The sequence below is a fragment of the Rhinolophus sinicus genome, linkage group LG10, assembly GCF_036562045.2.
Source record: "Rhinolophus sinicus isolate RSC01 linkage group LG10, ASM3656204v1, whole genome shotgun sequence".
NCBI classification, from domain to species: Eukaryota; Metazoa; Chordata; class Mammalia; order Chiroptera; family Rhinolophidae; genus Rhinolophus; species Rhinolophus sinicus.
In genome coordinates, this window is record NC_133759.1 from 72,788,137 (window position 1) to 72,799,846 (window position 11,710).

General features: G+C 43.3%; 1 protein-coding gene across 2 annotated transcripts in view; it reads right to left on the reverse strand.

Annotated features, from left to right (window-relative positions):
- The window catches only part of FAF2 (Fas associated factor family member 2), a 55,850-nt gene extending 44,446 nt beyond the window's left edge, over window positions 1–11,404 (reverse strand). Inside the window, exons 1-2 of one of the 2 annotated variants that reach the window (XM_074313442.1) lie at window positions 11,251–11,352; window positions 9,415–9,490 (exon numbers count right to left, since the gene is read on the reverse strand). In XM_074313442.1, the coding sequence (XP_074169543.1) occupies window positions 9,415–9,483 (69 nt within the window). In that variant the 5' untranslated portion in view covers window positions 9,484–9,490; window positions 11,251–11,352. Of the gene's footprint in view, window positions 1–9,414; window positions 9,491–11,250 lie in introns of both variants that reach the window. The other variant, XM_019756096.2, reaches the window with a different exon arrangement.
- Between the last annotated feature and the right edge of the window lie 306 nt (window positions 11,405–11,710).

Consider the following 11,710-nt stretch of genomic DNA (forward strand, 5'->3'; position numbering starts at 1 on the left):
GTGTGCTGCTAAGAGCGGCTGGTGGCCAGCATGAGTGGCCTGCAGCCAGCGTTGAGTGGCCAGCAGCCGGCGAGAGCTGCTGTGAGCTGCCGTGAGCTGGCAACTGACTGCCTCAGCCCAGTAGAGCGCAAGGCTCATAATACCAGCATGGGCCAGGGAGCTGTGTCCTACACAACTAGACTGAGAAACAACGGCTTGAACCTGAGTGCCGGGTGGGGGGAGGTGGAAGGGGAAAAAAACAAAAAACAAAAAAACAACAAGATACCACTTCACATTACTAGGATGGCTACAAACATGGAAGATTAACAAATGTTAGTGAGGATGTGAAAATATTGGAACCCTCAGACAGTACTGGTGGGAAAAAAATGGCATGGCTGCTTTGGAAAAACAGTATGGCTATTTCTCAAAAAGTTAGTTACCATGTGACCCAACAATTCTACTTCTAGGAGAAATGAAAACATGTCCACACAAGTTTTGTATACAAATATTCATAGCAGCATTAATAATAATAGCCAAAACGTGGAAACAATCCAAATAGCCAACAACTAATAGATGGATAAACAAAATGTGGTTTTAGCCACACAATGGAATATTATTCGGCGACAAAAAGATACGAAGTACTGACACAGGCTACAACACGGATGAACCTGGAGAACATTATGTTCAGTGAGAGAAGCCAGACACCAAAGGCCACACAGTGTATGATTCCATTTACATGAAATGCCCAGAATAGGCAAATCCACAGAGACAGAATCAAGAGTAGTGGTTGCCAGGGGTTACAAGGAGAGAAGAATGGGGAGTGACTGCCAATGGGCACGGGTTTCTTTCTGGGTGACGAAAATGATCTGCAGGTACACACTGATGACAATTGCACAGCTTTGAAAACCACTGAATTGTGTACTTCACAAGGGTCATTTTATGGTATCTGAATTAAATCTCAATAAAACTGTAATTTAAAAACTAAAAAGAGCCCAAGAGTCCAAGCCAGAAAACTATTAATAATGAGCAGAAAACATGATAATGGGTAGAAGGTCCAAAGAATCACGATAAATGTACAAAATTCAACAGCATTTCTTTCTATTAGTAACCATTTAGAAATAAATATCCCATTCACAAGGGTGACCAAAATTACAAAATACCTAGGAATAAGTTTAATAAGAAATATACAAAATCTAGATGAAGTTACAAAATATGTTTTAAAGGACATGTGACATCTGAATAAAGAGAGGTACACGTTCCTGCATGCCAACCAGTCCAATTAATATATTTTATGCAATTCCAATAATTCCACAACAGCAAAAATGATTTTTAAATGTAAATGAAAGAACTTGCGAGAATTACCAATAATTCTTCAAAAAAAGAAAGAAAGAAAAAAGGAAAGAAAGGGAAGAGTCTTGTCCTATCAGATATTAAAACTTAGAATAAAGTTATTGTTATTCATTCAGCAATGGTACCAGCAGACAGATGATCAAAGTCTCCTTAAACCAGGAGGGGGAGGGATGTATTATTCAGCTAACCTACAGTCTCTTCCAGAAAAAAGTGAGGTTAAGTTCTTATACATACAAAAAATAAAATTCCCCATGGATTAAGGATCTGATTTTAAAAAGAAAGCTATAAAATATTTTGAAGAAACTAGAGACAACATTTGTATGCTTCATTAAGCCCAAGGCATTCTTAGATAAAATTGAAACTCCAAAAGTCAGGGTCAGGGAATCTACAAATAATCCAACAGAAAATGAATAATAGGCAATTTACACAATACCTAATCATTAATACACAAAAGAAGCTCAACCTCATGTATAATTAGGAGTTTATGGAACAATGGGATTGAATCTCAAAATCAGCATTTTTATTCTGCAACCAACTTGGCCAGAAAGCAAACCTTCCATACACCAAGGGATGCATGCGTTATCTCTTTAAAAATAGAGACCAATGAGCCAATCCCTCACTCTTACGTCCCTATTCTTTCCTATTTGAAATAGCTTAAATCAAGTGTTTGCATTAGCTTTTCAAACTCAACTGATAGCAAAAACAAAACCAAAAACTACAATCATCACTACCAGCAGAAATGCAAATTAAAACGAGAACTTTAAAAAATTTAATCAGATCGACAAAAATTGAAAAAGATACAATTGCCCAGTGCTGGAAAGGGTGTGGGGAAACAGGTCCTCTCTCACATCCTCTTGGTGGGAGTGTGAACTGCCAAAATTCCCTGGAAAGCAAGCAGTCTAGCAGTAGATATTAAAATGTACAAAGTACATTGATTTTGACCCAGTAACATCACATTTTAGGATTCCATTCTACAAAATAAAAGCCCTATTATCAGCAACATCTCCTGCATCCTTAACTTCTTCCCTGAACGTCTCCTTCACCTTCGTGTTCTAACTGAAACTTAGCTTTTCCCTGAAGGTACTTCTTCCCATGAAGCCCTGTCTCTCTCCCATTTCCTTCCTCGTATCCGTGGGTAATGGTAGTGAGGGAACTGTCCTCCTTGTTCCTTCCCACTGGGGAGGATCCTTCTTCCCTTCTCCTTAAAAGGTCCACCCTCACAAAGAGGAGGTGAAGAGAATTACGAGTGATGATGTCCAGGATAAGAATCACACTTTGGACTTCCTTTGCTGTGTTCTCTTCCATAAAACTGCCACATAGCTCTTTCTATTGGCCCCACTCACCTGTAGTTGAAACCAAATCAACACTTAGGGCGAGAGAGGCAGTGCTAGGTGGTAGGAAAAAATCCAGAGTTCTGGCTTCCAATCTAAGCTCGGCACTATGAACCTTGTGTAAACTACCTACGGACGCTAATTTACTCACCAATACCAGAACCTACACCATTTGTTTCCTGGGACAAATCAATGATACAGTAGATCTAGAACACTTTGTAAAAAGTAAATGCTCAGTAAACGCTTACATGACATCAAAAACAAAAACACCTCCAAATTTCAAAATTTCATCAGTGTATATACCACTCACTGTCCTTTCCTTGTTGGGGTCATTTGCTCACTGCAAATCACTGCTTCTCACTCTAAAATTTTAGCTCCTGGCTTCCTGTCATCCTCTCCAACTCTATTAGTGTCCTGGTGTTGTTATTTGCATAATTGCTCTAATACTTTTGTCTCTCAATTCCTTACCTACCACTCCATCATTCACTTCTGGGTTCAAACCCTAGACCTCACCATTATCAATCACTGCAAGCCCCCCCACACACATTCCCCTATCACTTCCTTCCACACCTTCCGCTTCCTCCTTCTAATGCTGTCTTTAAGTTCTCCCACCCCGCCGGGACCTACAATCCATTGATTCTACCTTTTCATGTACCTCAGCACTTCTCATGTCCTCATTTCCCCTCCTACTGATCATAAAGTCTACAGTCAAATACTATCATCCCTTTTGCACGCGTCTCCAACTCCTTTGCCACTCTGTGATAACCACATTCCCTTGGCTAGACCAGAATCTTTTAAATTCCAAACCTCTGCCTACTCTGCACCTGTATCCTCACAGCTAAGGGAGGCTGACTGGCCCCACTTTAAATAAATTGATGATCACTAACCCCAAGTGGGTCTGGAATACGGCCGGGCCTTTATACCAGTTGTCTAGTCAATTCACTCCCACTCTCCGAGCCAACCATGCCGTCTCTCTCCTCAAACATCTAACACCTGCTCCATCCTCATTCTTAGGTCATGATTTTGTTCCGTTTCACAGAAAAAAGAATCAAACGCTCCAACCAGCACATCAGCCTACTACTTGCATCTGTGGCACACATTCACCTCTTCTTTTCCTATGGACAAACTGAATCATGCCCCCGGCAAAGGCCGGTCCCTCCTCCGTCTTGTACACCTAACCCTACCCCCTGTCACTCAAGGACAGGGCAATAGCAGTTCTCCTTCTTCCACACCAATTTTCTCTCTCTAATGCATGTTCCTGGTTAGCGTACAAACATGCGGATATTTCTCCCAAATTGAAAAAAAAAATCCATCTCTCTTCCCCACTCTGGCTTCTGCTCAATCGCTTTCCTCTTTAGAGCAAACCCTGTAGAAATCTCCAACTTCTCATGCCACTGTCTCTTGAACTCACTCCAGTTAAGCCTTCGCCTCCCCAACATTCCAACGAAACTTCTAGTCAGTGACCAATGACCCCACAATGTAAATCCAGAGGCCTGTTCTCATTCCTCAAGTTCCCTCACTTGAATCCTAGGACAACACACTGGATTTCCTCCTACCTTCCTTGCCATTTAGTCTCCTTTGCTAGATCTTCCTTACATCCTTAGAATGATAAAGACCGAAGTGCCCCGGGGCTCAGCCCGCTGATCTTTCCTTCTTTATGTACACAGTAGTGGTCCCCCTTATCCGGGGTTGCACTTTCCCCAGTTTTGGTTACATCTGAAAATATTGTCTGGAAAATTCCAGAACAATTTATAAGTTTTAAATCGCATGCCATTCTGAGCAGCATGAAGAAATCTTGCACTGTCCCTTTCACCCCACCCGGGACATGAACCATCCCTTTGTCCAGCGTATCCACGCTGTATACCTAGTCATTTAGCAGCTGTCTCTGTGGTGTCACAGTGCTGGTGTCCAAGTCACCCTTAATTAATAACGGCCCCAAAGCACAACAGTAGTGATGCTGGCAGTTTGGATATGCCAAAGAGAACCTGGAAGTGCTTCCTTTAAGTGAAAAGGTATGTACGTGTAGGAAAAAATGTAGTGCACACCAGGTTCAGTACTAGCCGTGGTTTCAGGGATCCACTGGGGGTCTTGCAATGTATGCCCCTCAGATAAGGCGGGACCACTGTGTATTCAGAATCCAACTCCTCATGACTACTTCCTCCTTCATCCTGACCTAAGCATCCTGAATCACTGCAAAAATCACCTGTCTCCCTATCCTCCCTTATCTACTTTCAGGTTAACCTTAAGAAAATAGCCCGAGTGGCCCTAATAAATCATAAATCCTATCATTACTCAAAATCTTCCAAGGCGGGGCCAGCCCGGTGGCTTAGGCGGTTAGAGCTCCATGCTCCTAACTCAGAAGGCTGCTGGTTCGATTCCCACATTGGCCAGTGGGCTCTCGACCACAAGGTTGCCAGTTCAACTCCTCAAGTCCCGCAAGGGATGGTGGGCTCTGCCTACTGCAACTAAGATTGAACATGGCACCTTGGGATGAGCTGCCGCTGAGCTCCCAGATGGCTCAGTTGGTTGGAGCGCGTCCTCTCAACCACAAGGTTGCCGGTTCGACTCCCACAGGGATGGTGGGCTGCGCCCCCTGCAACTAGAAACGGCAACTGGAGCTGAGCTGTGCCCTCCACAACTAAGACTGAAAGGACAACAGCTTGAAACTGAACGGCACCCTCCACAACTAAGATTGAAAGGACAACAACCTGACTTGGAAAGAAGTCCTGGAAGTACACACTGTTCCCCAATAAAGTCCTGTTCCCCTTCCCCAATAAAATCTGAAAAAAACACACAAAAAACCATCTTCCAAGGCTACCCATCTTACTTTGGAGTTAAAGCCAAAACCCTTATAGTAGCTGACAAGGCCTCCTATGAATTGGCCCTGCCTTCAACTCGCTGCCTTTATCTCCTACCACTTTCTTCCTCCCTCCCTCAGTTCTAGCCACATTGGCCTCCTTGTATGCTGAACAAGGTCCCTCAACACCATGCCTCAGGGCTCTGGCACACCTATTCCCTCAATCTGGAATCCTGTTTTACACTTCCCTCAGATTTTCACACAAATGACACTTTCTCAGTGAGGCCGTCCCTTGATGCTCCTATTTAAAACTAAACACTCTTCAGAATCCCCTATTTATTTTTCTCCATAGCACTCACCGCCATCAAACATAGTATGTATTTCACTTATTCTGACTCTTCCCAGTCTCCTCCCGCAGGAATGTGAGCTCCACAGGCTAAGAATTACGTTTCACATATTGCTGTACCCTATGCTGCGAACTACAACTAGCACACAGTAGGTGCAAAAAAATAAGAGTTGACTGAGAATGGGACAGCTGGATACGTACAAGGACATTCACTGCAGCATTATTTGTAAGAAACCAAAAAATGAAAACAACCTGATTGTCCACCTTGTCTACTAAAGCCACATAATTATGTTTAACATTTAAGTGGTTAATATTCGCCAGTGCTTTAGATACAATGACATTTAATTATTGAAACAACCCCATGAGGTAAGTAACAATAGTAGTGTTTAGATGAAGAAACTAAGGCAGAAAGGTTAAGTAACTCGCCCAAGGTCACCAAAGTAGCACAGCAGGTCCTCAGCGAGGTACCCTAAGAACTTAACTCTTGTTTATATCAATTACCCTATGATGAAAGTGGTTTCGTTGTAGTATGTCATTTCACTTAGAGTTGCAGTACCTATCGACAATCTTAAGTAAAGACTTACTACAACTGGAGAAATTAGGATTCAAATTCTTACTCCACAGCCAGTCTTCACGAAAACTTACTATACTATGCTCACTTTCCTAAATATCTGATTCTATTGCCATAAGACAAAGAGCAGCGCTCTCTTACCCAATGAGAATGAGGCCCATAACTAGCCAATTAATTAAAAAGTCACTTAAAGTGAGGAACAAAAACATTCTAGACATTATTTAAATACTTCATTTAAACATAAAGCATACACATTTATGCAGCAATCTTTTGATGAAAACCTACCCTTTTCTTTGGGGAATGGGTCCACTGACGTTCTCTGAAGTCTTTCTAGCATAAATCGTATCCCTGACACTGATTTGATTTCTTGGAGTGGAGTGCAACCTCAAACCCTGACCAAGCAGTACGTGCACAATCCTTATATGATTTTCCCCAAAGATTGCCCACACCTAAGTGAACAGCAATTTTTCAGCAACTTGCCATACTATAGCCTTTCGTTTTCAGATAAACAAAAACTCTTCTTGCATTGTTATTTTATTGGTTTATGTAATATATTCCTATAACAAATACAAGCAGCACACACTGCCATTGGTTTGGTAGCAAACACAACTGACTCTTGTCAAGAGCACTATTCAACTGGTGAAAGCAAAAATACTTGGGCATATTTGAGTGCAGACCTTAGAAAATGGAGGGGGCCGGCCCGGTGGCTCAGGTAGGTAGGAGCACCGTGCTTCCAATGCCAAGGTTCGATTCCCACATGGGCCAGTGAGCTGTACCCTCTACAGCTAAGATTGTGAACAACAGCTCTCCCTGGAGCTGGGCTGCCATGGGCTGCTGTGAGCTGCCATGAGCTGCCGTGAGCTGCCGTGAGCTCACCGACCGGCAACTGCTTGCCTCAGCCAGGGGAAGCTCAAGACTCATAATACAAGTGTGGGCCAAGGAGCTGTGTCCTACACAACTAGACTGAGATACAATGGCTTGAACCGGAGTGTGTGGGGGGGGGGGCGGAGGAAGAAAGGGGGTTGGGAATCCAACAAGAAAAAGAAAAAACAAAATGGAGGACATCTGTTAGATTAAGTGGTTAGGGTAAGAGAGCTCATATATGAAGCATTTGTGTATCTGTATATGCAGAAGAAAAAAAGTATACAAAGATATACAACAAACCAGGAATGAGGATAAGGGGAAAAGATGAGATTTAATTACCTTTTTATAGAATTTATGCTGACTTGCAGTAAGAACGTATTAACTTGGTAGATTTTTTCAAAGTTAAAAAAAAAAAAAAGCTGTGAATTAGATAATATCCCCATTTTATAGATGAGAGAAGATTCAAAGAAATGAGAACTTGCCCAAGGTTGCAGAACTCACCAGAAACTAAGTCAAAAGGTTGTCAGATTTGCCTCAAGTTTCAAAGCTCATATTTTCTCTACATCAAACTCCCTGACAAAAAATTCAAACAGATCACTCTATGACTTTTTTTAGAATACATGAACAAAAAGCACTGTATATTTTTTCCTTTAGATAATAGAGTCAGATGAAGCCAAAAGGGAAAATTTTCAAAATGAGTTTGATTCTACAGCCCAGAGTACAGGCTTAATTTTCTATAATTTAAGAGAACAAGGGTCAGACCCTAATATTCCCTGAAGAGGAAAGAAGTGTCTTACTCCTATACAAGCAGAAAGATACTGTTTCTTCCTCCACTGGCCATGCATAGCTTCTTTAGACCCTTCTCTCTCTGTCCATGTCATCCTTCTCCAGGGGTTCAAACAGCAACCTAAAGGCAGCAAACCAAGACACTTCGGGAATTTCCCGTATCTGGAAATTTGGGGAAATGAATGTCAATAAAAGTAACCTTCCCCAAACCTACATTAGTTCTTCTTAAAGCCTATTCTTTCCCACTTGAAACAGCTTAAAACAAACGTCTGCATTGGTTATTCATACTCAACTGTCTCCAAAATAAATAGGAGAAAAGGATAACTACAAAAATCTTGGAAGACATCAAACGGACTGAGAAGCATGATAAACATATCCTAGGGAGTTGCAATCAAACCACATGTCACAAAAATGTGAAAGAGAGGAAACCTGAGATTTCTAAAATATTTTACTTTTGCTAATTTCAATATATCAAATGAAGCAACATGTTGAGAACCAGCTCCTAGCAGTGTCACTCTGTTCTGTCCCAACCCCTGTGGAGATTCCAAGCGCATGCTCCAAACTCAGTGAAGCAAACCTGAAACCTAGTGTTATATCACTCCCTAGTTGAAAAAAACCTGTGATGGCTCCCATGCCTACAGGTTAAAATTTAAACCTTTCAAAGGCTTTGGAGGCCCTGGATCTAATTTACCTTTCCAGTCTTATTTTCCACTTCCACTTCTAGAAACCCATCACAACAAACACATTCCACACTCCATCTCCACACCTTGCTTGAGCTGTTTCCTCAGCTATGAACCCTCTCCTCGTGTCCTTCACCTGTTGAAAGTCTGTTCCTCCTTCAAAGTAGCCAAGTACAGTGAGTGCAAAGAGCCCAGCCTTGAAGTCCAGAGCCAGAACCACTAGACTTCTAACTCTAATTCCATCTCGACTACTTAATAGCTTAGTGACCTTAAGCAAACATTTCAATAGATCTGTTTCCTTCCTTACCTAGGAGCAGGCATACCACCTATGGCACTTTGCAAGGCTACTGCGAGGATGAAAAGCACAAAGGCGTAGTAGATACTGATTAACTACTAAGCCATCCCTCTTCGCCCTTACCCCCACCAGTACTCCTACCCTTCCCTAAATTCCCACAGCGCTATGTTTACACCATACCACACTGGGAGCACTGACACACGGCACGGTCCTCATTCGTGTATGTATGTGGCTTCTCCATTAGGTCGTAGACCAAACAGACGGTTATGGGTATGGATTTCTAAATCTCGGCCACTTAATCCTTGTGCAAGCTACCTGACCTCTCAGAGCCTGTTTCTTCATCAATAAATCAACGGGGTTAACACCTTATGGTGTTATTTTAAGAGGTTTGAAAGAGTTAATGTACATCAAATACCTGGTATAGTGCTTGACAGCTAGTAAATTTCAAAGAATGTTTAATGGCAAGTCCGATGATGAACCCCATCCAGCGACTGCTTGAAGAACACAGGAATGTAAAATACATTTGCCTTATTAAATCCAGTGTCATAAAGCAATCTCAATTCAACTTTAACCTGCTACTCGCCTCTCTTACTGATACAGATGTCCGATGAAGACTAAAACAGAGGTTCCTATGCACTTTACGTCAGAAATGCTACTACATAACCATGTTCTCCCAGTACCACACTACCTAAGTACATCATGACTTACAACTCACAGCACCACATTACATTTAACAACAGGGGTCTTATCTCTGAAGCGTTGTAGTGGGTAAAATGATCTGCCAAAGTTAAACAAAACTCTGAAATTAGTGGTCTACCAGAAAATGGAAGCTCTTTATTCATTCTGATTCTAATTTACCGTGTCATCCATTTCTCTACTCAAAACTCCAATCAAATGTCAACTATTTCCAATAGTATTTTTCCACTTATAGTTACACTTCCAACCCACTACACATTTTTTCTGACGTATAATTAACACACAATATTCTGTTAGTTTCAGATATCACTACTCAATTTAAGAGGAAAAAACACTTCAAAATCAGTTATGGTAAAATCAAGGAAATTACAGAAAAGTGAGAACTTGCTAAAAAAAAAACCAAAAAACCCAGTATCACAGCATTTGCAGTCCACTCTCAGTTGAACACTGACACTTATATAGGTTGTATAGCAAACAAGTCAAGAGCTCAGGAAAGGTTCTAGAAAGATGGACCCAGCTTTAAATCTGACACCACCACTTAATAACTAGCAGTGCCTGAGCACTAAGGTTGTTGGTAAATAATTGCTGAAACTAATAAATATTTAGCACATTTTTATATTAGGAAAAAAATGTACCACTAACTTTAATTCTTTCCTAAGTTAAATAATGGTTAATAAGCAGCAATACTGTTTGGGAGCATTTTACAGTTTACAAAGCCCTTCAGACATCCATAAACTCATTAAATCTTCAGAACACCCTTAGGGAGTAAACATTTTTAAGATGTATATTTTAGAAATAATAAGGAAACTGGTATCAGGGTAACAAAGAGCCAAGGTTAACCCAACCTGGTGGGCTCCTCCACCCAGATTCTCCAACTCAGAGAAAAGTGCTTTAGTGCCAGTTCTTAACTCCACACCCACTGAGGCAGATTTCTGCAAGTTACCATCCTCCTCAAGCACAGTCAAGCACGTGACTTCAGGAATAAGCCCAGGGTAGTAAACCCTGTCAGAAGCCACTGATGACATTTATAATGTAGCACTTGTTTCCTTACATGGTGTCCTCCCACACCTTTAGGGCGGGAGCCAGGCCTGCCCTTCCCCCACCAGAGCGCCCAACACAAAACCTGGCACCTAAGAAGCCCTCAGTAAATGTTTATGGAAATGGCATGGGATGCTGGTAGCAGGTTTCCCAGGGACCCGAAACGAGGCCAACTCCGCGGTGGGGATTAAGCATCTCAGGTAGATTCAGAGTCGTTGGGCACAGTGTCCGACCTGGGAAGGATGGCGGAGGACGGGCGCCGCTAAGGGACATCGAGGAAGCTGACTCGCTGACGGGAGAGGGGAAAGGCGGGTATGGCAGCAGCGCAGGCTGAAGGCCGAGAACCGACAGAGGCTCGGGGGCCAGGGGCAGCAGGGCAGTTGGCGTCTGGGGGGGAGGGGGCCGCCTGCTGGTCTCAGAAGAAGCTCGGACCCAATCTCAGGAGGGTTCTGGGCTCCTCTGGGGGCCCAATCCCCAGCCCGCGGCGGCACTGGCTGCACCGAGTACTCGCTGCTACCTGAAATTGCAGCAGCTTCTCTGTCTGCTCCTGGGTTAGATCCCGCTCCTCAGGCGCCGCCATTTTGCCGCCGCCTCTACGCTTCTGACCCGTCCGCACCGTCACTCGCCGGAACTGATCTCAGCAGCAACCACATCCGGTCGGAACAGCCGCTGGCGCGCAACTGCATCTGCGCGTCCTGGCCCAGCAAGGGGGGGGCGGGGGTGGTGGTGGTGGTGGTGAGGGTGGGTGGTGAGGTGTGTGTGGGGGTGTGTGTGTGAGTTCTTACCGCCAGAGGGCGCCACTCTCAGGCCTAGATCGAACACTTCCGGAAATTGCCGAGGGCCTGTCGATACCAATCGCCCTCACGACCTGGACAAAGAACGGATCCGCTAGGGACCTAAGACTCCTGAAGAGCTCGCAAAGAGCCGAGAAGACCCGAATGCTTCTCGAGAAGCTCCGGGAATTCCCGAATGCCACA